The 26188-nt window shown below is 40.0% G+C and overlaps 1 protein-coding gene across 1 annotated transcript in view; it reads left to right on the top strand.

Annotated features, from left to right (window-relative positions):
- AKR1D1 (aldo-keto reductase family 1 member D1) overlaps positions 1–26188 on the top strand; it is a 52321-nt gene that overhangs the window by 7279 nt on the left and 18854 nt on the right. The window contains exons 2-5 of the mRNA XM_086395380.1: positions 12822–12989; positions 16053–16169; positions 20731–20808; positions 24066–24188. Of these exons, the coding sequence (XP_086251506.1) occupies positions 12822–12989; positions 16053–16169; positions 20731–20808; positions 24066–24188 (486 nt within the window). The remainder of the gene's footprint in view (positions 1–12821; positions 12990–16052; positions 16170–20730; positions 20809–24065; positions 24189–26188) is intronic.

The following is a 26188-nucleotide window of genomic DNA, read 5'->3' as shown; positions in this document are numbered from 1 at the left end:
GCGTATTCTTGCCAACTCTTCTTAACATATTCTTGCTTCTGTTAGGTCCCTATCATTTCTGTCCTTTATTGAGCCCATCTTTGCATGAAATGTTCCCTTGGTATCTCTAATTTTCTTGAAGAGATCTCTAGTCTTTCCCATTCTATTGTTTTTCTCTATCTCTTTGCATTGATTGCCGAGGAAGGCTTTCTTATCTCTCCTTGCTATTCTTTGGAACTCTGCATTCAAATGGGTATATCTTTCCTTTTCTCCTTGCTTTTTGCTTCTCTTCTTTTCACAGTTTTTTGTAAGGCCTCCTCAGACAGCCTTTTTGCTTTTTTGCATCTTTTCCTTGGGGATGTTGATTCCTGTCTCCTGTACAATGTCATGAACCTCCGTCCATAGTTTATCCGGCACTCTGTCTATCAGATCTGGTCCCTTAAATCTATTTCTCACTTCCACTGTATAGTCATAAGGGATTTGATTTAGGTCATACCTGAATGGTCTAATGGTTTTCTCCACTTTCTTCAATTTAAGCCTGAATTTGGCAATAAGGAGTTCATGATCTGAGCCACAGTCAGCTCCTGGTCTTGTTTTTGCAGACTGTATAGAGCTTCTTCTACATTGGCTGCAAAGAATATAATCAATCTGATTTTTATGTTGACCATCTTGTGATGTCCATGTGTTGTTGGAAGAGGGTGTTTGCTATGACCAGTGTGTTCTCTTGGCAAAACTCTATTAGCCTTTGCCCTGCTTCATTCTGTATTCCAAGGCCAAATTTGCCTGTTACTCCAGGTGTTTCTTGGGGCACAGTGGAGTATGAGAAGCATGATTTCATATCAAAAGTGAACAGATATGGAGGGTGAGAGGGTGTGCTTAAACTGATGTAGCAGAATTCTTGCTATACTTGGACAGAGCAGAAATAAGTATGAAAGTCCATGTTGGAAAAGAGTTCAAAGGAGCCTGATTAGAGGTTGGTCCATGAAAGAATCCTTTGCAGGGTTAAGGCTGTTTTCACAATCTCTGCCTAAAGGGACCAGGGACAAGGCAGGAACCATAAGTCAATGGTCCTGGAGAGCCAAGTCTGCTTCTCAACCTTGTTGTGCTTGCCCATTTTGATAATAGATATGAGCACTGCTGCTGCTGCTGCTAAGTCGCTTCAGTCGTGTCCGACTCTGTGCGACCCCATAGACTCAGCCCACCAGGCTCCTCCGTCCCTGGGATTCTCCAGGCAAGAGTACTGGAGTGGGTTGCCATTTCCTTCTCCAATGCCTGAAAGTGAAAAGTGAAAGTGAAGTCACTCAGTCGTGTCCGACTCTTCATGACCCCATAGACTGCAGCCTACCAGGCTCCTCCGTCCATGGGATTTTCCAGGCAAGAGTACTGGAGTCGGGTGCCATCGCCTTCACAGTGGTAAAGAATCTGTTTGCCAACGCAGGAGATGCAGGAGTTAGGAAGCTCCCCTGGAGAAGGGCATGGCAACCCACTTCCGTATTCTTGCCTGGAGAATCCCATAGACAAAGGAGCCTGGTGGGCTACAGTCCAGGGTGTTGCAAAGATTCGGACACGATTGCGCATGCACACGTATATGTGTGAGTGCAAGAAATGCTTTCTTCTTCACTACAATACAAAACCAAAACACACAAAAAACTAACAAAAACACATGCATGTAACACTCAGGAGACCACTGCTGGTACAGACACAGTAAAGTCCCAGGGATTTCATGCACTGTTCTAAACGAACATGGCAATTTCTCCACTACAGCCAGTTGTCATTCATAAACAAAAGTTCAGTGTGGCCTGATCTTCTCACATTTTTCAGAGAATTTTGTAAAGTAATTAACATTTTTTAAGTAATGGCAACTCGTTTATATTACTGTAAAACACTGTGTGGGCTAGTATTTTAAGGGTCAAAGAAAGTAATTCAGCTGGGGTTTGTTTTTACTTTTAGTAGAGTGAATATCCTGAGTTCCATTCAGCACTTGTGACACCTTCACACTCACTCCCGTTACAGAAACCCTGGCTCTTAGAAATCAAATACCAAGAACTGACTTGTGCATTTTATGTCATTCCTCTCCAGAGGCAATGAATACTGTGCATCAAACTGCAAAAAAAAAAAAAAAAGCTTGATAGTTGAGGTAGATGGTAATAAAAAAAAATACCAGGGAGAAAAACGTAGATTCATATTTCAAAGCCATTAACCTGCCAACGTTAAAATGGATTAAAATGAGCAGAGATGAAATATACAGAGATGAAGTGAGATGGCTTCCATAATAAATCAGGCAAAAAGTAATAAGAACTTGAACTTGGTTGGTGGCTGTGAGGAATATAATTTGGCTGGAGCCTAGAAAAGAAATAACCTGGCTGAAGGATACAAATCATGGAGTAGATTCTACAAAGCTCCAGCTACCAACTGGGTCCAAACAAAGGAGAATGGATAGTAGCTCCAAGGACAAAAATGGATGTTCCATGCCCAGGTTACTACATTCTTTGGATCTAAGGTTTTGAGTTTATCTGAGACTTACCTTTTATTTTTGACCTACTTCCTCATTTTTTTTAACATTTAAAAACCTGAAATATGCAGAGGGGTGAGTATATCTTCATTCTTATTTATTTTTATTGAAGTATAGTTGTTTTACAATGTTGTCAATTTCTGTTGTAAGCAAAGTGATTTGGTTATACATGTATATACATTCTTTTAAATATTTTTTTTCCATTATGGTTTATCATAGGGTATTTTTAAAATAGGGGAATACTTTTAAAGCCAACATCTGAGTAACCACCACACAGATCCAAAATTAGATATACCCACCCACAGAAACCCTCTGTGTGCCCTTTCCAGTCCAGAGCCCTCCTTTCCTCAAGAGGTAATTGGTCTTATAACTCTAATGGCAACTATTTTTTTGCTTTTTTCTAAAGGTCATTCAACTTTTTTCAGGTAGATTGCCTGGTTCCTCTTCATTTAGTTGTTCTTGTGGGTTGTCATCTTGTTCCTTCACTTGCAACATATTTATTTGTCATCTTGTTTTGTCTAACATCCTGTGTTTCTGGTCTCCTTTCCATAGGCTGCAGGATCTTAGTTCCTCTTGTTTCTGTCCCACTGCCCACTGGTACAGCAGGTTGGTATAGGGGCTTGTGCAGGCTTCCTGGTAGAAGGGCCAGGTGCCTGCCCTCTAGTGGTGGAGCTGGGTCTTGTCCTTCTGATGGGCAGAGCCATGTCAATGGGTGTGTTTTGAGGTGGCTCTGAGCTCAGTACTCAAAAGACAGAACAGCCTGTCTTCTAATGGGTGGAGCTGTGTTTCTACCTTGTTGGTTGTTTGGCTTGAGGCTTTCCAGCCCTGGAGCATGCAGGTTGATGGACGGGGCTGTCTTGGTGCTGAAATGTAGACATTTCAGGAGAGCTCACTCCAATCAGTATTCCCTGAGGCTTCTGTTACCAGTGTCCTTGCCCCAACAGTGAGTTATAGTCTACATTTATCTCCCCAAAAGACCCTCCAAGACCGCTGTGTATGTCTAGCCCAGGTTCTCATGGGGGTGCTCCTTTGTACTGGGTCCCAGTGCACATGAGACCTTGTGTGTACCCTCCAAGAGTTGCTATTGTTCAGTTACTGACTGTTTGCGACCCCATGGACTGCAGCATGCCAGGCTTCCATGTCCTTCACCACACCCCAGAGCTTGCTCAAACTCATGTCCATCCAGTCGGTGATGCTGTCCAACCATCTCATCCTCTGTCGTCCCCTTTTCCTCCTGCCTTCAATCTTTCCCAGCATCAGGGTCTTTTCAAATGAGTTGAATCTTCGCATCAGGTGGCCAAAGTATTGGAGTTTCAGCCTCAGCACCGGACCTTCCAATTGAATATTCAGGATTGATTTCCTTTAGGATTGATTGGTTTGATCTCCTTGCTGTCCAAGGGACTCTCAAGAGTCTTTTCCAACACCACAGCTCAAAAGCATCAATTCTTTGGCTCTCAGCCTTCCTTATGGGCCAACTTTCACATCCAGACATGACTATTGGAAAAATTATAGCTTTTACTATTTGGACTTAAGTCAATAAAGTAATGTCTCCGATTTTTGATATACTGTCTAGGTTGGTCATAACTTTCCTTCCAAGGAGCAAGCGTCTTTTAATTTCATGGCTGCAGTCACCATCTGCAGTGATTTTGGAGCCCAAGAAAATAAAGTCTGTCACTGTTTCTTGCCCTCCAAGAGTGGAGTTTCTGTTTCCCTAGCCCTGTGGAGCTCTTGCATTCAAGTATCACTGGCCTTCACAGCTAAACGCTCTTGGGGTTCTTCCTCCTAATACTAAACTGTCTGACTATCACGGAGGGCCATTTTTATGCAGCAGCATCCCTGTGCAGCCTGCCTGGGTTTAATATTTTTTGGTGCGAGGGTTGTTTTTAGTATAGATATCTGTGTGTGGCTGATGCGGTGGTGACCAGAGCTATACTGGATATTGATCAGGGCCTCCCCTTAGCTCTGTGGTTGTCCCTGCTCTGTCAAGGTGGGGTCTGCTCCCTAGTTGTTGTAGTCGAGGCCGCACCCCCCCCAAATCTGTTTCTTGGTTGTATTTCTGATCTGCGGTGTGAGGGAGGCAGAAGTGGAGCACTCCCACTGGGAGGGAAGCCACTGAGTATTCCTCCTCTGGAGCTGGTCACCTATGGGTGTCCTCTGTTGTGTCACCTTTCAACTGTTGTGCAAGCTCTCAGATTACACACTTCGCACTGCTTTCAGCCCCACCTTAACCATGGGCATGCCAGCAGTTGGCCTTGTGTCTCTCAGATGTTGATTTCACCAGGCCACCAGCACAGATCCGCTGAAGTCAGTGCCCAGGTTGCAGTAATCATGGATTTGGCCCTCTGTGGGCACTATGGAGGCAGCTCAGACTCTGGCCTGGCCCAACCCCCCTGTTTAAGTGCCCACAAAGTCTACAGCTGCTAAAGCTAGGCCCTTCTTGGACATAGGAGCCCTCGTTGTCTGTTTAGAAGTTCTGCAGACACTGAATGTCCAAAGCTGGTCTCAGGGGTGTCAATTTGCAGTTTTTGCAGTTGTGAGAAGAGATTTCAGCTTTTCTTCCTTAGTTTCATGGCCCTTGGGGCTCAGCTATAGTTTGAGCACCATCCCCACATGTGGACCACCCAAAGGGTCTGCTCCCAAGGCTGTCCTGGTGCACATAAGTCAGCCTTAGTGAGGAGGGGAGTGCGGATGCAGTAGTGGCCAGGGTCACAAGAAGGAAGCCTTTCCTAGTGCCCAGGGAGGCAAGGGCCACGTGTGGGGAGAGAGGCTTCAGTGGTGGTCCCACCTCTTGTGTGTCACTTAACAATGGTGCTTCACTTCTATAGTGGTCTACATTTCCTCCACAAGCATTCTCAGCTGCATTTTTCCCCACTCCCATTCCCTTAGGCTGTCTCCTCATAGCCAAGAGCAGTGCTCTCCCCAGGTCTGCTCACCAAACCCCTTGTTTAGCACCCAGCCCTCATGTGCACTGGCAACACACCTCTCAGGCTGGGGCACGCAGGGTTGTGGCACAGACCATCTGCAGGTCTCAGTCTGTCCTGCCTCAGTCAGTTCAGTCGCTCAGTCGTGTCCGACTCTTTGCAACCCCATGGACAGCAGCATGCCAGGCTTCTCTGTCCATCACTAACTCCTGGAGTTTACTCAAACTCATGTCCATCGTGTTGGTGATGCCATCAACCATATCATCCTCTGTTGGCCCCTTCTCTTCCCGCCTTCAATCTTTCCCAGCATCAGGGTCTTTTCAAATGAGTCAGTTCTTTGCATCAGGTGGCCAAAGTATTGGAGTTTCAGCTTCAGCATCAGACTTTCCAATGAATATTTAGGATTAGTTTCCTTTGGGATGGACTGGTTGGATCTCCTTGCAGTCCAAGGGACTCTCAAGAGTCTTCTTCAACACCACAGTTCAAAAGCATCAATTCTTCAGTGCTCAGACTTCTTCACAGTCCAACTCTCACATCCATACATGACCACTGGAAAAACCATAGCCTTGACCAGACAGACCTTTGTTGGTAAAGTAATGTCTGCCACAGATCATTTGTGCTGTCCTCTGATAGCCCCCAAAGCTCCCCTTCCTTCCCAACTGATCTCCCCACCAGTGAGGGGGCTTCTTTAGATGTGGGAACTTCTCCTCTCCTTCAGCTCCCTCCAGGGGTGCAGCTTCCCATCCCATCTCCTCTCCTTTTCCTTTTCCCTTCTTTCTTTCATCCTACCTGGTTATGCAGGGATCTTTCTTGTCACTTTAGATGTCTGAGGTCCTCTGCTAGTGTTCAGCAGGTGCTCTGTGAGGACTGTTCAATTTGTAGATGTATTCTTGATGCACTTGTAGGGAGAGATGAACTCTACGTCCTCCTACTCCTCTGCCATCTTGACTCTCTCTAAAGGTCATACAAGAGAAAAAAAAATTTTTTTTAATTGAAATACAGTTGATTTGGAATGTTGCATTAGTTTCAAGTGTAAAGTTTATGTACAGATACATTCTTTTTCCCATTCTTTTCTCATATAGCTTATATATAAGATATTGAGTATGGCTTCCTGTGCTATACACCAGGTCCTTTTTGGTTATCTGTTTTATACAGCTACTACTGTACGTTAATCTCAAACTCCTAGTTTATCCCACCTCCCCTTTCCCCTTTGGTAACCATAATTTTGTTTTCTATGTATGTGAGTCTATTTTTGTTTTGTAAATAAGTTCATTTTTTTTTAGATTCTACATCTACATGATATTATTCAATATTTGTCTCTGTCTGACTTACTTCACTTAGTATGTAATCTCTGGATCCACCCATGTTGCTGCAAATGGCATTATTTCATTCCTTGTTTATGACTGAGTAATAGTCCATTGTACATATATATTTCCACATCTTTATCCATTCCTCTGTTGATGGGCACTTAAGTTGTTTCCATATCTTGGCTATTGTAACAAATGCTGTGATGAACATAGGGGTGCATATATCTTTTCAAATTTTGACAGTTGTTGGATGTCTTATAAATGGAAACATACTGAATGCACTATTTTTTGATTTGCCTCTGTTTCCTAATATTATGCTGTAAGAGTCACCGTGTTATTGCTGATCAGCCACTTTTATTGCTGTATAACATTGAATTCAAAGAATATATCAGTATCTGCATTCTATTGGTGGGCATTTGTATCGCTCCCAGTTTGGGCTTTCACAGACAGTATTGCTACAAAGAGTCTTACACACATCTTGTTGCACAAGCACATGAGTTTCTCTAAGACATGCACTGTATGAGTATCAGTATCTTCAGTTTTAGTAGATGATATCCATATAGACAATTTCCAAAGTAGTTATGTAGTTTACATTCCCTCTAAGAATTCATGGGTGAACTTCTTGCTCCACACTATCACCAATACTTGGTGTCTTTTTAATTTATGCAACTTTAGTAAGAGTAAAATCATCTTTCATTGTGGTTTTAACTTGCATCTTCTTTACCCTACATAAAAATGGTCAATTTTCATATTTTTTCATATTTTATTAGCCAGTTGTATGTTTTTTGCAAAATGGCTTTGCCTTCTATGCATTATTCTTTATTGGATTTTTCTCTTTTTATTTATATGGTGAATTTTAAAAATATCTGGATATGAGTTCTTTATCAATTATGTCATGTAAAACTACCTCTTTTGAATTGCCTTTTCCAATAGTGTCTTTTGATGATCAGACGTCGATGCAATGCGGGACACCTGGGTTTGATCCCTGGGTCAGGAAGATACCCTGGAGAAGGAAATGACAACCCACTCCAGTACTCTTGCCTGGAAAATTCCATGGACAGATGATCCATGGGATTGCAAAGAGTTGCACAGGACTGAGCAACTTCACTTCTGACTTTGATGATCAGGGTTTCTCAATTTTAATACTGTCACATTTACCACTCTTCTAATTTATAATTAGCACTTTCTTTAGCTTGTTTAAGAAATCCTCCTTTACCCAAGTGTCTTAGTTTGGGTACTCTGGGAAACAGCCTCTGGGAGAAGGAAATTTGCATGCAGGAGGCTTACTGGGGCGTAGTCTCAGGAACCAGACCTGCAAGGGGGTGAGAAAAGCAGGTCTGTGAAGAAGGGAGGGTTGAACTGTGATACAGCAGCTCATCAACCCCACAGAGAGCTTGTTGTACTAAGTCAAGGGGACAAGGCTTTTACACACTTGCACCGTCCATAGAGGGAATCAGTATGTATAATTAGCAGCCAGCACTACTGACAGCTGAGGAAATGAGTGCCTCTGTTTTGGGGGCTACCCCATGCCAACTACTAGTCTACCCCTGGTGCCAACTAGACCTACTGGCTTTGTGTGCTAAGTTCTTCCCTGGGAAAAACCCTTCAATAATTATTTGGTTTCTTTCCTAGAAAAAGTTTTAAAGAGGTAGGTTGTCAGTTGAATACGACTCCTGCCACTAAGGCTGTCTTAAGAACTTCCCTGGTGGCCCAGTGGTTAAGAATCCACCTGCCAATGCAGGGACACGGGTTCAATCCGTGGGTCAGGAAGATCCCACGTGCCATGGGGCAACTAAGCCCGCACACCACAAAAGACCCAGCGCAGCTAAAAAATAAATAAATATTAAAGCTGTCTTCAAGCTGCAATTGATACTTATTGTCTCCCTCTGAGACTCCCAATTCTAGATTTCTGCACCCTTAGCCTACACCTCTGCTGGTCTGGGTGGCTTATGTGGTATTATGACCCAGATTCTCATCTCTGAACTGTGTGAGTCTCTTGCCAACTTATCCTTCTCAGATCATTTACTCAGGTCATTGTCCATTAACTATCGAAATTGGGAAAGGGTATATCATTGACCTGGGTGCTAAACACTTTCTTCCCTGTCCCACTGGGTAAATATGGAGGAGCTCTACTGCCTTCGATTTTAAAACTCACTCATCCCTGCCAGAATGGCAGCTTTTCACCTTGAATGCTAAACTCTAGAAATAAGGAGCCTGGTTTGCCCCTGGAAACTAGGATCCATGGAGCCCAAAACTCAGGGATGGGAATCACACATTTTCTAAATGGCGTCAAAGGGAGTGATGCTAAGTCTGTTGGGTTTTCAGACTCCTGTATTCTACTTGTGGGTCACACAACACTGGATGGTGGAAGTTAACCTAGGATATGTCACACCTCATCCTTACTGGATTCCCCACTTTCTTAAGTCGATAAAAGGTGCTGCTGTCCATTTCAGAAAACAGACTTCTTATTTTACTAAAAGTGTTCTTATGTATGGAGTCAGTTTTTTTGTATTTTAGATTCTCTGATCTTATCACTTATTTGAGTCTACAAACATGGTATTCTATTTGAGCTTTCTTATTTTTCCCTAAAATTAATTTCCCCCAGAGAATCTGTCTTAATTTACATAGAATTCTCTTATGCTACATTTAAGACCTACAGAGAAGTATTAATACTTTTCTCACATCCACATTTCCAAATAGTTCCTCCATGTTGATTAGAATTAAGTCCCAAATAGTAATTCACCTCACTGCTGCTTCTGCCATCTAACAAAATACTTTTAGCAAGTAAAGATTGTTTAGAAAAGGCTCTTTAATGATACCTGAAATCAAACTTTTCACTACTATAACCTGCTGCTGTGCCATAATCTTTACTTAAAAAAGCACCAGCCATATATTACTCAGGCTGAATCAGTACCACACTCCTACCTTAGTCCTTGTTGTTTACCCTTTCTTTGTACTAAATGTTTCTTTTCTTGGGTTAACCTTTGAAGAAAATACAATTATATAGTGACTTCCCTGGTGGTTCAGTGGCTAAGATTCTGTGCTCCCAATGCAGGGGGCCTGGGTTCAGTACCTGGTCAGGGAACTAGGTCCCCTATGCTGCAACTAAGGGTCTGCATGCTGCAACTGAGCATCCCGCAACCGAGCATCCCGCAACTGAGCATCCCGCATGCCACAATGAAGATCTAAGACCACACATGTTGTGACTAAGGCCTAGCACAGCCAAATAAATTTAAAAAAATTTTTAAGAAAATACAATCATATATTTCAATATGCATTGTTTTGGGCTTTTCCCCTTGTATTAAATTTACTTTAGCTGTATACTTGGTGGCTCAGTGGTAAAGAATCTGCCTGCCAATCCAGGAAACTCGGGTTCAATCCCTGGGCTGGGAAGATGCCCTGGAGAAGGGAATGGAAACCTACTCCAGTATTCTTGCCTGGAGAATTCCATTGACAGAGGAGCCTGGAGGGCTACAGTCCATGGGGTCACATAGGGTCAGCCATAACTGAGCGACTAACACTTTTCACTTTCCCTTTTCATACTTAAACTATCAGCTCCAACCCACAGAATCTCAGTGATATGTCTGAGATATATTTACTATCTCATATTGAACTTTATTGCTTTTTGTTAGTACTACGTATACACCCAAGAAAGAAAGCAGTATTTTCACCTTTTCCCCAGTAAATTTCTGATTCTACCCGAACCCTCCTCTTCCCACTGTGCTTTTATTGTCACAGTTGTCATCCATAACACCTCGTTTTACAGCTTGGGGGGTTTGGGCTTAATTTCTGTTCGAGCTTTATTGATCATGTTGTTAAGTCACCCAAGATGTGTTTCTAACATTCCTGAAAAGTGTGTCTCCCTTTCCCAACTATTTTACATTTGTGACTATGAATTCTTTTTTTCTAATACCATCTGTGTAGCCAACTGGTTCATTTTTCCTATCCTCTTAACATTAGTAGTAATGACTTTTAACTGAAATAGGGGAAGAAAAGAGTTTATGCTCCCAACACTTTCTGTTTCCAGCCCAGAACTATAAAGTCACTAGATATACAAGAGATTCCTGGTCTCATTCATTCCGCAACAAATCACCACTTGTCTGATATGACATTATCAAGCATTTGATTAGAATACTGAAAATACAGACACAAGCGCAAGTAGTTTTCAACATTTGTGAATGAGATGGGAATGATCATCATCTGAATATAAGGTCTACAAATCTACAAATAGCATTAAGCCTCTCCCCTATACAAAACCTAAAATAGGACTTGGAATTTTAATTTGATGAGATTAGTTGTTTGTCTTAAGGAAAGTCTCCATCAAGTCCTTCACTTCTCATTAAGAAAAAATGTAAATGAAGCACACTTTTGCATATTTAAATGTCTTCATAACTAAAGATCAGTAATTTATATGTGATTTGAAAAATGAATAACTTACACCTCAAGTGCTAAGAATTTGTCAGGTTTGGGGGTCCTGAATACCCTCCGTCTTATGCTTCATGCGGTTTTATGAAACGAACAAAGCTCTGGCTGCCAAATTTGATAAAAATGCATCTTGAAAAATGTAACACACCCCTGACAATCTTTTTATCCCAGCTCTACTGAGGTATAATTGACATAAAATAAACCACATGTATTTAAAGTGTACAGTTTGATGAGTTTGACACATGTATATATTTGTGAAGCCATCATCATAATTAAGACAGTAAACGTATCATCACTGCAAGCTTGTTTGAACTCCCTTGTTTTCCCTCCCTATGATTCATGCCCACAGACCCTACCTACTACCACAGGCGATTGCTGATCTGTGACTGTAACTATAGGTTAGTTTTCATTTTCTAGTATTTTAATAAATAGAATCAGAAAGTATTTATTCTTTTTTTATCTGACTTCTGGTATAATTATTTTGATATTCATCCATGTTGTTGTGTGTAACAATAGTTCATTCCTTCTTATTACTGAGTGGTATTCCAGTCTGTGGATGTATCTCAGTTTTTTTTTTAACCCATGACTTTACCTTATAATTGAGCCTTCTTCAATGAACTTGTGCCCTCCTATAACAGGACTGGGCTTCCCTGGTGGCTCGAATGGTTAATGCAGGTGACCCAGGTTTGATCCCTGGGTTAGGAAGATTTCTTGGAGAAGGAAATGGCAAACTACTCCAGTATTCTTGCCTGGAGAATCCCATGGACAAGAGGAGCCTGGTGGGCTACAGTCCATGGGTTTCAAAGAGTCAGACACAACTTAGCAACTAATACACACTCACAACAGGGCTATCGTGAAATCTCTTGTCTTTGGGAACAATTGGTCAAATTACATTTCTGAAGCTGCAAAGCTAAGGACAGCCCTGAGATGAATGAATCTTCCATTAAGGGTTAGAAGCAATCTGATCGGTCAATTTCTCCAGTTTTCAGACTCCATCTTCCAGTCACAACAGCATAGAATTAGCAATTTGTCATGTTTGCTATAAAACAATGTATGTGCCAAGTGTCCTGATTCAGTTAAGTTCAGTTCAGTAGCTCAGTCATGTCCGACTCTGTGACTCCATGAACTGCAGCACGCCAGGCCTCCCTGTCCATCACCAACTCCCAGAGTTTACTCAAATTCATGTCCACTGAGTTGGTGATGCCATCCAACCATCTCATCCTCTGTCGTCCCCTTCTCCTGCCTTCAATCTTTCCCAGCATCAGGGTCTTTTCCAATCAGTCAGCTCTTCTCATCAGGTGGCCAAAGTTTTGGAGTTTCAGCTTCAGCATCAGTCCTTCCAGTGAATATTCAGGACTGATTTCCTTTAGGATTGACTGGTTGGATCTCCTTGCAGTCCAAGCGACTCTCAAAGAGTTTTCTCCAACACCACAGTTCAAAAACATCAATTCTTCGGCGCTCAGCTTTCTTTATAGTCCAACTCTCACATCCATCCATGACTACTGGAATAACCATAGCTTTGACTAGACAGACCTTTGTTGGCAAAGTAATGTTTCTGCTTTTTAATATGCTGTCTAGGTTGGTCATAACTTTCTTCCAAGGAGCAAGATTAAGAACGATTAAACTAAACGAAAGACGTATTTCTCTTCTCCGCCTCCCAATCCCCTATCATTTTAGACTCCTAAAGGGACCTGTGCAACATCAGTGAAGATTGCCATCGACACGGGGTACCGGCACATTGATGGGGCCTACCTCTACCAGAACGAGCATGAAGTGGGGGAGGCCATCAGAGAGAAGATAGCAGAAGGAAAGGTGCGGAGGGAGGATATCTTCTACTGTGGAAAGGTGAGTCTTCCCTTCACCTACACGGTGGGCCTGATGTCACTTTTCCTGCTGAAGAAACTCACCAAGCCACCAGCTTGTGGGATCTAGGTTTCCCACACCCCCTGCAATGGAAGTACAGAGTCCTAACCACTGGACCATCAGGGGTGTCCCAAAGAGTGAGTTCTGAACTGGCAAATTCCTCAATCTTGCCAAGAATTTAGGGACTAAATAGCCCCTTGAAGTTAGGGCAAAGTTTTTTCTTCACACTTGGGCATTGATTTAAGACAATATGGAAGAGCCACACCTACAACGAAAGTAGATTTGAGGAGTAAAGGGACATGAGGAAGTGGTTCATATTACAATAAGCATTTGTCACAACTTTTTTCTTTAGAATAGGTAGTCTTTTTTCTTCTGTATATGCCGGTTTGTCCATAGATCACTAATTTTTTGAGATATAATTCATGTACCCTAAAGCTCACCGTGTAAAATCAGTGCTTTTTAGTATATTCACAGAGTCGTACAACCATGACCAATACCTTTTCCAGAATATTTTTATCACTCCAAAAAGAAACCCCTCACCTACTAGTAATCACTTCCCATTTATCCCTCTCCGCTAGCCACTGATAAACACTGATCTAATTTATTTCTCTCTAGTTCTCCTATTCTGGACATTTCTTACAAAAGGATTCATGCAATATGTATTCTTTTCTGTGTAGCTTCTTTCTCTTATTATGTTTTCTACTTTCATTTATGTTGTAACACTTATCAGAATTTCATTTCTTTTTATAGCCAAATAATATTCCATTGAACGGATATACCACATTTTGTTTACATCTTTTGAGAAATTGAAATCTCCAACTGATGACAGTTAGAAATCACTATCCATTGAAAAGTAATCAGAAATATAAAGTATTATGATAAGATGAGAGCCAGTGGAAATATGGAATACATATTTACAGGCAGCCTTGAAGGAATGAAACTTAATAACTTTAGAGAACTTGTAATCCAATTCTCCTAAGTTTTCTAAAGAGAACAGAATGGTGCTTCAGACTTCACTCACTGCCCCTTCTCCCAACTCCTTTCCAAGCTCTCTGGGGGCCTGCAGTTCCCCAAGTCACCAGCCACTTATGGGCTATGATTTCAAGGGGCCATGTAGAACCACTGTCCCAAAACACCAGCCTGAAGCTTGTCACTTCATTACAGCTTTGCAGTCTGATTCCTAAAGATTTTGTTTTTACAGAGTCTTTCAGGAGAACTCACCAAGAGTTTCTGGGGAAGAATAAACTTGAACTCATATCCTGAGGCCGTGAGCCAAAGATGGAAATATTTTTGAAGTTACAAATGAAAAACAAAAAAAACTTTCCTTTTTATCTCCCTGGTAAACAGTTAAAGTTGTTGCAATACCTATCACACTGAAAAAGAACTGAATTGCCCATTTCATAAGGTTGCCAAGTTAACATTTAAAAGCACTTAAAGAGAACCTAAAACTGTTGAATAAAGATAGATTAAAATATATAAAACAGAATTTTCAATTAGATGGGATGTCAATAATATACAAAAAAGACCCACATTAAAAGCAAAAACACATTTTTCACTACTCTTGCATTGTTTTCTCTTTTCTGTGCTTTGAAGGCAAGAAAAAAATTATTGTTCAACATAGGAAAAAAAATTTACCAGTTTTGCTTGCCCTTACTTGTGGCAAAATGTGTATGGAAATTCAAAGGTTTTTTTTTATCCAAAAAAATATGTGAGCAAATTTGATGCTCCAAGAAAATATCCTCATTTATCCTGAGGCTCTGACTACCCCTCAGTACCCTAAGTTTCACAGACCTCAAGGGTACACATGCTCCATTCTGAGAACCCAAGGCCGAATTTTTCATTACTTAGCACTTTAGTGACTGAGTAATTTCTTTTTCTTTTTTCTTATATATGTTAAACTGTCTACTTGCCTTTTATTTACCTTTTTGGCTTTATTGAAATATAACTGATGTATGACACTATATAAGTGTAAGTGTATAACACATTGATTTGATACAATTATATACTGCAAAATGGTTACCACCATTGTAAATTAGCTAACACCTCCATCACATTACATAATTACCATTATTTTTTGTGATGAAAACATTGAAGATTTATTCTCTTAGCAACAGTATTACTAACTACAATCACCATGCAATTCATTAGATCCCCAGAACTCACTCATAACGGAGTTGGCATCCTTTGACCAACATTTTTATTGGTTTTTAATTCATGAATAGCTGTTTAACTGATGATCATTTTGGAGGACAAAGATCTCCAACAAAGGAGTCTCCCATGCCATCATTTTGGTGACATCACCAGTTCAGATTGAGTACTTTCTTGTTAGGGATTGGCAGAATTTTCCTGGGGAAATGAGGAAGTGGACCAAATGGGAACAAAGGAGCTATCAAAAGGGATCTAAACCTTTACAATAATTTAAAATTTCACCAGCATCTACACCACCCATCACAATGTGAAACATTGGTGAAGTCACGTACACAACCATGTTTCATACTCAGATGAGTCACACCTTCTATCAGTGAAATAAAAATAAAGCACCAGGCCAGGGCAGCACCACTAGTTGGATACGTGTTCCCTAATTACACAATGAGGAAAAATGAAAGTGCTAAGGGTGGATTCAGCAATTAGCACCGGGCAGAGGAAGACTTTATTGCTGATTAGGTTCTCTGTGGTTCAGGTGGATCTTTAAATCTCTGGTACTATATTTGGATCACATTATACTCTGGGCATCAAGACTTATATCAGTTCAACCTATACTCAGATGACACTGCAGTTTAAACATATCTCTGTGAAATTAAATGAGTGAATACAATGTATATGAGTGTAAAGGCAACTGGGGTGGAGAATTCCCTGGCTGTCCTATAGTTAGAACTCCATGCTTCAACTGCAGGGAGCATGGATTCCATTCCTGGTCAGGGAATTGAGATCCTATGTGCTGTGCAATACAGTTAAAAAAAAAAAAAAGTTAAAAATATTTTAAAAGGGTGCATTATTATTTTTAAAAATACCATGGATATTAACTATCCCCTTTTTTTCTTTCAGCTGTGGGCTACAAATCTTGACCCAGAGTTGGTCCGCCCAACTCTGGAGAGGACACTCAAGGACCTCCAGCTAGATTATGTGGATCTTTACATCATTGAAATACCCATGGCTTTTAAGGTAGGTTCAGATACCTAAAGGTTATGCTTCACTCTTTGGCAACCATGAGAAAAAACTGTGTGCAGGAAGCTCATTCATTACTTAGAACCATAAAATAAAATGATGTTTTGTTACCATAAATGAGATAGTACTGACCAGGCCCAACAAATGCCAAGAACAATCCTGTGTATCCATCTCAGGCCTGGATCCCAGGTTTCTTGATCAATAATCCAATGCATGTTCTATCATGTCTTTACAGTAATACTTTGAACTTTCTTTGTTAAACCAACATGTAATCTACTAACTGTAGTCCATACTGTAGTTGCCCAGCATCCAGCACACCCTTCTTCCCATTCACACAGTCACAAAAACATCTCTGCACAACATAATGTAAAGTAATAGGTACAACTGAAAACTTACACTCCACCCTTCAGGCTTTCTTCCTTTGGAGAGAAAAGTCAGGTTTTTGAAGCCAGCTCCAATATCAGGACTTTTGTGTGATATATATTCCTTTAGTTCAAATCACTCCTTCCTTGAACTTTCTCAATCTATGGGCTCACTGTTAATTTAACCATCACCAAAACACCCACTATACACTTCTGAAGATCAGCAACAGCTTTAAAATTTCACTGATGGAAGGAAAGACTGAAAAACAAAGTTGACCACTTATCCATGAGGTATGTGAGGTCCTGCTGGACAGGAAAAACAAGAGCTCTCTGCCACTGCAGTGACCAGAATTTCTTTACACAGCCAACCTGGCTGCCCCTGCTCTGTTCTCTAGAAGCACCTTCCTTATTGACTTTCCTCTGTGGTCACATCCAAGATGTGACCTAGTGGTGGTGGTTTAGTTGCTAAGTTGTGTTCAGCTCTTGTGACTCCATGGACTATAGTCCGCCAGGCTCCTCTGTCTATGGGATTCTCCAGGCAAAAATACTGGAGTGGGTTGCCATTTCCTTCTCCAGAGGATCTTCCTAACCCAGGGATCGAACCTGGGTCTCCTGCATTGCAGGTGGATTCTTTAGTGACTGAGCCACCTCAGCAATTATATATCACAATAACCTCATTTCACCAGAGAAAACTTAGACAACAAGTAATGAACTACTTGGTCAGGCTTAAAGTCCATCAGAACTGGGACCAGATCCTGGTCCCTTAATGCCAATCCCAATCTTGTTCCCTTATATTACCCTATCTCTTATCCTCATGAGCTTAATCATCCCAATGTCCTGTGGACTACAGTGATGTTTTGAATTCAGGCTCTTTGGATTTTGACCTCAACCCTTCTCTTCACTCAGCTAACTTTGATTCTTTTTCGAATGGCAGAGTTCTTACAGATTTGGAAAGAAGCTACATTTAAAAGTGAGAAAATGAAATTTACTTCTCTGTAGCTGACTAATGACTTGTAAAATCTTTTGGAGAAGGTAAATAGAGAAATTCTATTTCTATTTTTAAATAGGATCAGAGCTCAAGGACACAGAGAAGGTAAAACTTTTAACAGTGACAAATTTCACAATACAGTGACATTACCTCCCAACTGAACCTGTACTTCTTGTAATTGAGAAATCAATCTTTGAAGTCAAAATATCACATGCTTTTTGAATCTCATGATTTTTAAAAAACAAATACCTTTCTTGCTAAAATGTTTTAGCACTTTGTTATTTTTTAATGTCAAGTTAACAAGCAGACACAATTTCAGAACAAAATACAAAGTACAAAAAAGCATAAGACATTTTAAAAGGACAAAGTTATTGCTAAGCAGGAATGAGAATGAACAGGGTGAATTTTTAGAAGGTTGAATTATTCTTCTAATAATGCTTTATAGTCAGGAGCAGGAAAGGAGGAAAAAGACAATGGGCTTGTCCAGATGAAGGGATTAGTAAAGTTAGCACAGTGGAAGCTTAAGGAGACATCATAGAAATATCTAAGATGGGTTCAGACACGATAAAGAATTAAATTTTGGGAGAGTAAAAACTATTAACAGAGTTCATGATGGAGGCATAAAGCCATTTCAGATCATAAGTAAAATTAGGAAATGCTAAAGATAAGAAACATGGAGGGAGAATAGAGTGGAAATAAGCATCATAAGGTCCGTCTAGTCAAGGCTATGGTTTTTCCAGTGGTCATGTATGGATGGAGAGTTGGACTGTGAAGAAAGCTGAGCGCTGAAGAATTGATGCTTCTGAACTGTGGTATTGGAGAAGACTCTTGAGAGTCCCTTGGACTGCAAGGAGATCCAACCAGTCCATCCTAAAGGAGATCAGTCCTGGGTGTTCATTGGAAGGACTGATGCTGAAGCTGAAACTCCAAGACTTTGGCCACCTCATGCGAAGAGTTGACTCGTTGGAAAAGACCCTGATACTGGGAGGGATTGGAGGCAGGAGGAGAAGGGGATGACAGAGGATGAGATGGCTGGATGGCATCACTGACTCGATGGACATGAGTTTGAGTAAACTCCAGGAGTTGGTGATGGACAGGGAGGCCTGGTGTGCTGTGATTCATGGGGTTGCAAAGATTCAGACACGACTGAGCAACTGAACTGAACTGAACTGAAGCATCATAAGTGTTAAGGAGGTCAAAGGGCTTAGAAATCAGAGATATACAGGGTAGTTAATATGAATAATTACATGGCTTTGATGAGAAAGGAGTCCTTTTCCCACTTTCAGTGTAACAGAAGAAAATTTAGATGAAGGTTTTAGATGAAATTTAGATGCCCCTTTTGTTAAAGAGGGCATGGAGAAAATGTGATCGCCAGGTAAAAGTTTCATTCAGGTAAGATGGCAGAGGGAAAAATTCAGGAAATTTTTTTTAATATAATGGATTTTATCCAATTCCTTGCTCCTTTTTAATAGCAAAAAAAATTCCTATTATCAAGATCTACAAAGACTTCTATGCCACCAACCAAATCCAATAGACAGTTTGTCCTCATATTTTATTTAACCTCTTTCAATGCAATTGATCACTGCCTCTTTGTACATTTTCACCTTGTGGCTTTGATGATGTCATCCTCTGATGATTCTTTGGCTGCTCCTTTCCCACTAAACTCCAAATGCTTTGCCCAGTGCTCTTTCTTCAATATTTTTGCCTGACTGAGCCACACTCTTTCTGTAGGTGATTTCACCCAATTGCAAGGATTGAATATCATTTAATATGCTGAGGAACTCCCACATTTTACCTGTGCCCACAGTCTGAGCCACCATCTGAGACCTCTCTGTTCTCTTCAAATATCCACTTGAATGTCTAACAGTCATTTCAAACTCAAAATATCCAAAACAAAACTCTCAATTCATTGTCCAGCCTCAGGAAATGGTTACCATCATCCACTCAAGGAATCCATAAATCATCTTTTATTTCTCTCTATCCCATTTCCAAACCCATATGAGATGGGTCCCATGTTTACATATAGGAAAAAAGGGAGAAATATGAAAGACAATTTCCACACCATAGTCAATAGATAAACCTACACAGTGTATTAAAAAGCAGAGACATCACTTTGCCAACACAGGTCCATAGAGTAAAAGCTATGGTTTTTCCTGTAGTCATATATGGATGCGGGAGTTGGACCATGAAGAAGGCTGAGAGCTAAACAGTTGATGCTTTTGAACTGTGGTGTTAGAGAACACTCTTGAGGGTCCCTTGGACAGCAAAGAGACAAAACCAGTCAATCCTAAAGAAAATCAACCCTGAATATTCATTAGAAGGACTGATGCTGAAGCTCCCATACTTTGGCCAACTGATGCGAAGAACTGACTCATTGGAGAAGACCCTGATGCTGGGAAGGATTGAGGGCAGGAGGAGAAGGGGACGACAGAGGATGAGATGGTTGGATGGCATCACCGACTCAATGGACATGAGTTTGATCACACTCTGGGAGATGGTGATGGACAGGGAAGCTCGGCATGCTGCAGTATGGGGTTGCAGAGAGTTGGACACTACTTAGCGACTGAACAACAACAGTCAATCTTCATTGAAAAAGTGTCACCAAAAAGCTAGAAAAGGAGGTTCAACAGTTAGTGTGTGAGGTAGAAAAAATGATGCTGAACTCCTAGAGGCAGCTAAACAGGGAAAGAAAGGAACCACAAGACGATTAGCCAGACCTGAGAATTAATGAGCTGTCCATTTCCTTTATACTTAAGGAGCATTCCATTCATGAACTATGTTTTTCTTAGCTGAAGAATTCCTTCTCAGCCTTAGTGATGACATTTGGTTTCTCATAAGAATAAGAAATTTGCTGCCCTCAACTTTGGCAAGGATATACTATCCAAACACTGAGTCTAAACGTCCTAATTCTCAACTTTTACGTTTTTCTAATGAAAAATGTTATCATTAAGAGAGAACTTCATGACTTAACAACAATAATCTGTCAATAAATAAAGGAAAAATAAATGCCAGGGTGAGAGAATAAGACGAACGTGTTATATATATTGGACAAGTGAATTTCTGGATAGCTCCACAAAGGGGAGAAGACAAATTTATATGTATATCTTAAATTGGTTTCCCAGGGTCAGGGTATATTGAAATATAGACAACTCAAATTCCATCATTTTAATCCTCAGATATACTTGCCTTTTTTTTTTTTTTTTAACAGCCTGGAGATGATTTTTATCCTAGGGATGAAAATGGCAAATGGTTATATCACAAGTCAAACCTATGTGCCACTTGGGAGGTAAGTTAAAATGAGCTTCTTAACCTTAAAAGATTACATTTTTAAATTGTGATCTGGTTATTCCTGTTAGCTTTATGGAGAGTTGCAAACTTTACTCCCAATGAAGAGTAATAGTCAGGTATTTCTAACCATGAGCAAAGATGCATAAAATCTCCATTTCTGGGCACTGAAAAGTGTTTGGTTTTGCTTTGATCAAAGAGAAGAATGCCAAAGATAAGGAGGAGAGACAAGTGGGAGCAAAAGAAAGTAAAGGAAATAAGCTTTACTATAACAGTAAATAAAAATATATAAATGAGATAAACTCATAATTCTTTTGCTTATCAAACTGAATTTTTAAAAATCAGTAATATGATATTTAAAAGAAACAAATGTAAAATAATAAATGAAAAACTGAAAAATAATTCTGGTTGCATTTCTGAGCAATCTGCTGGTTCCTTCCCTAAGATTATAAGAGTAAAAAAGTAGGGGGAAATAATGAGAAAACCTTTATGGATTTATGTGTTGGGGGGAGGCAGGTACAGATATTATGAACTGGTTGGTTATGTGGTAACATGGCAGCTTCTACCCAGAGTAAGAGGCAGTGCAGCAACCAGTAAGATAATTTAGGAGAGGAGCTACTGGGGTTATTTTTACTCTTATGTCTCTCTTGCTATAGCCTTGGGATAAATAAAAGCAAAAATAATGCCAATAGTTCCTCTCTTATATTCTCTTACTGGATGCTGGGCTGCGTTTTACTCTGGGTAAAAGGGGCCATGTTAGCCTCAGGAGGGGCTTCCCTGGTGGCTCATCAGTAAAGAATCCACCTGCAATGCAGGAGACCCAAGTTTGATCCCTGGGTCAGGAAGATCCCCTGGAGAAGGGAATGGCAACCCACTCCAGTGTTCTTGCCTGGAAAATCCCACGGACAGAGAAGCCTGAAGGTCTCTAGTCCATGGGTCGCCAAAGAGTCAGACATGACTTAGCAACTGTAAAACAACATAGCCTTGTTCACTCCACACACATAGACACTTAGGACTCATGTTCAGACATCTTCAGGAATCAAGCCAGAGCAGAACTGAAATCTTGCACTTGTGGGAAGCTAGGGAAAACCTAAGTCTCTGCCTGACCTCTGGCAGATGTTTTCTTGCCTCTTCCAATTCAAACTCCAAAGGCTGGAAATTATAATCTAACAATTATCTCATTCAAAGAGTTGAACACAGCTGAGCATGCATGCAATAGACTTCCCCCTCATGTATAATTTCCTCCAAAGGCTGGAAATTATAATCGAATGATTATCTCTTTCTACTAGACTTCCCCACATGTCGGTAACAGCTTAAAGCTCTGAACTGTGGATTGTTTTTAGGGTTGAGGAGGCACTGACTATGTTTTCTGCTGTCTGGGCCTCTCCACCTGAAAAACCATTTACTCAATCCATATGCTACCAATGCACAATTGAAAGCAGATTTACTCCTTTAAATTTTTTTTATTAATTTTTAATTGAAGGATAATTGCTTTACAGTATTACATTGTTTTCTACCAAACATCAACATGAATCAGCCATAGGTTTACCCATGTCCCTTCCCACTTGAACATGTCTCCCACCTCCCTCCCCATCCCACCCCTCTAGGTTGTTACCAAGTCCTGGTTTGAGTTCCCTGAGTCATACAGCAAATTCCCATTGGCTGTTTATTTTACATATGGTAATATATCTTCCATGTTACTCTCTCCATACCTCCTACCGTCTCCTTCTTCCTTCCACCCAAGCAATGTCCATAAGTCTGTTCTCAATGTCTGTGTCTCCATTGCTGCTCTCCAAATAGGTTCATCAGTATCATCTTTCTAGATTCCATAAATGTGTTAGTATATGATGATTATTTTCTCTTTCTGACTTATTTCACTTTGTATAATAGGCTCTAGGTTCATCCATCTCATCAGCACTGACTCAAATGTGTTCCTTTTTTGTGGCTGAGTAATATTCCATTGTATATATGTACCACAGGAAAGTGGAATTTGTAAAAAAACAATATTAAATATTTAGAGATAAATTTAACACAATCTATGCAAGACTTAAACAGTTAAAATTACAGTATTTTACTGAGAAGATTTTTAAAATCTAAATAAAAGGAGAGCTATATCATGTTCTTTGACAGAAAGACTGAATACAGATAAGTTGTTAATTCTCTCCAAATTCATGGATAGATTCAATGCAATCCCAATAAAAATCCCAAAAGAAATTGAAAAGCTGACTCTAAAATATATAGGGAGGTACTTCCCTGGTGGTCCACTGACTAAGACCCAGCACCCCCTGGATTTGATTGTTATCAAATCCAGCATGCAGCAACTGAAGAGGTAACATGCCTCCAGCTGAAAAAAATCCCACATGCTTCAGGGAAGACCAAAGAGGCTATGTGCCACAATTAAGACCTGGTGTAGCCAAAAAAAAAAAAAAAAAAAATGTATAGGGAAGTGCAAAAACCATAATGATAAAGATTTAATTTTCTAAGAAGATATATAATTTTAAACACATACATATCAAATAAAATATATTCAAAATATAAACAGCAAAAACTGATAGAATACAGAAAGACATTGGTAAATGCACTGTTACAATGGGAGATTTCTGATATATTCCTTTAAATTATTGAAAAGACAGGAAAAGCTTGACTTTTAATCTTCTAAATAATGTATGTATGTGAAAGAGACAAGCAAGACCTGTATCCAAAAATAGGAGAAAATACATCTTCCACACATACCAGATACATAAAATTTTCAGGTACTATACCAAAAAGAAAACCTCAACAGATTTTAAGAAATAAGATCATTATTATTGTGCTGGTATATGTTATGAAGGGCTTCCCTGGTGGCTCAGATGGTAAAGAATCTGCCTGCAGTGCAGGAGACCTGGGTTTGATCCCTGGGTTGGGAAGATCCCCTGGAGAAGGAATGGCAACCCACTCCAGCATTCTTGCCTAGAGAATTCCAGGAACAATGGAGCCTGGTGAGCTACAGTCCATGGGGTCACAAAGAGTCAGATACTGAGAAACTATCACTTTCACATTTATACATTATGAAAATACAAGGGGAGAGTATGATAAACAATTCCCTCAAATCATTCATTTACAGAATTCCTATTTCCTCCACTTTTCTTTAGTTCACATAATGCTTATTAACATACCCAGGGACTTTCCTTTTTAAAGAATTCACAGTCACCCTTATAAATGTTTATTCTTGCTTGTGTTGAGGCTTTTTTTCTTGACCCACTGGCTTTTATCCTACAGGCTTTGGAAGCCTGCAAAGATGCTGGCTTGGTGAAGTCCCTTGGAGTATCCAATTTTAACCGTAGGCAGCTGGAACTCATTCTGAACAAACCAGGGCTTAAGTATAAGCCAGTCAGCAACCAGGTATGGCACTGACAAGGGAAGGGAGGTGAGGGGGGTGTAGGGGTTGGGAATGTGAAAGAATCCATTACTTAACAGAGGAATCCTGGATTAGGAGTCAGAAAGCCTTGAGGTCACTTTACATACATATCTCATCATTACGTCCTGGGCAAGTCAGTTTATGTCTCTTAATAAGCAAGATTAGAAACTTCAAGTCCAGGGAAAAGTAACCCAAAATTTTCTGAAGAAAACTATTGAGTGGGAAAAAAACCTACCAGATATTGACATCCACAGTATTTAAAATAATGTAAGATTAGTGCAAATGGCACAGTGGTAAAGAATCCACTGCCAATGCAAGAGATTTGGGTTTGATCCCTGGGTGAGGAAGATCCCTGGGAGAAGTGATTGGCAACCCACTCCACTGTTCTTACCTGGAAAGTTTTCATGGACAAAGGAGCCTGGTGGACTATGGTCCATTGAGTTGCAAAGAGTTGGACATGACTGAGCAACTGAGTATGCACACATGCAAGATTAACCCAAGGAAAACCTACAAATAAATAGAAAATAAGAGATATTGGGCTTCCCTGGTTGTTCAGTGGTTAACAATCCACCTGCCAATGCAGAATTCATGGGTTTAATCCCTGGTCTGGGAAGATTCCACATGCCTTGGAACAACTAAGCCTATGCCCCCCAACTACTGAATCCCTCGCACCTAGGGCCCCTGCTCTGCAACAAGAGAAGCCACTGCAATGAGAAGCCTGTGCATCGCAACAAAGAGTAGCTCCCATTCACCCCAAATAGGGAAAGTCTGTGCAGCAATGGAGACCTAGAACAGTCAAAAATAAAATAAATAAGAAATATCTTAGATACAATCTCAAATAAAATAAAAGCCTAATGTAAACTAATGAAAAGGAATTTATTTTTCAGTAAATAGTGTGGGGAAAATTGATAGTTGTACAATAACAAATATAGATCTTTGCTTCATGTTATACTTCAAAGTGTCTCTTTGAGCAGGAGCTAGAGACAAAGTAAGAAATTATTTGTGAATACTACAAAAGAATTTTAGTTATCTGGAGCTATGGATAGAAAGGGAAGTCATGGGGAAATTATAAAGAATACTAATACATGTAATAGTATAAAAGTGTTAAATCCTAAAAATATTAAAAGCAAAGAGCAAAGAAAATTAGATGATTATATTTTAAAAATATAATAAGGATTCTTCAATATATGTAAATCAATGTGATACACTATATTAACAAACTAAAAAGATAAAAACCATATGGTAATCTCAATAGATGCAGAAAAAGCCTTTGACAAAATTCAGTACCCATTTATGATTAAAACTCTTCAAAAAAATGGGCACAGAGGAACCTACTTCAACATAGTAAAGGCCATATATGATAAGCCCACAGCAAACATTATTCTCAATGGTGAAAAATTAAGATTAGGAACAAGGCAAAGGTGTCCACTCTCACCACTATTATTCAACATAGTTTTGGAAGTCCTAGTTATAGCAATCAGAGAAGAAAAAGAAATAAAAGGAATACAGATCAAAAAAGAAGTAAAGCTTTCACTGTTTGCAGATGACATGATACTATACATAGAAAACCCTAAAGATACTATCAGAAAATTACTAAAGCTAATCAATGAATTTAGCAAACTCGCAGGATACAAAATCAATACACTGAAATCACTTGCATTCCCATATACTAACAATGAAAAACCAGAAAGAAAAATTGAGTAAACAATCCCATTCACCATTGCAACAAAAAGAACAAAATCTAGGAATAAACCTAAGGAGACAAAAGAACTGTATACAGAAAACTATAAGACACTGATGAAAGAAATCAAAGATGACATAAACGGGTGGAGATATAGTCCATGTTCTTGGGTAGGAAGAATCAATATTGTGAAAATGAGTATACTATCAAGTGCAATCTACAGATTCAATGCTATCCCTATCAAATTGCCAATAGCATTTTTCAGAGAACTAGAATAAAAAAATTCACAATTCATATGGAAAC

This window comes from Bos grunniens, chromosome 4, assembly GCF_055505025.1.
Source record: "Bos grunniens cultivar Pamir isolate PY7600 chromosome 4, Bosgru_T2T1.0, whole genome shotgun sequence".
Classification (NCBI taxonomy): Eukaryota; Metazoa; Chordata; class Mammalia; order Artiodactyla; family Bovidae; genus Bos; species Bos grunniens.
Note: the sequence above shows the minus strand (reverse complement) of the source record. Positions and strands in the feature narration are given on the sequence as shown.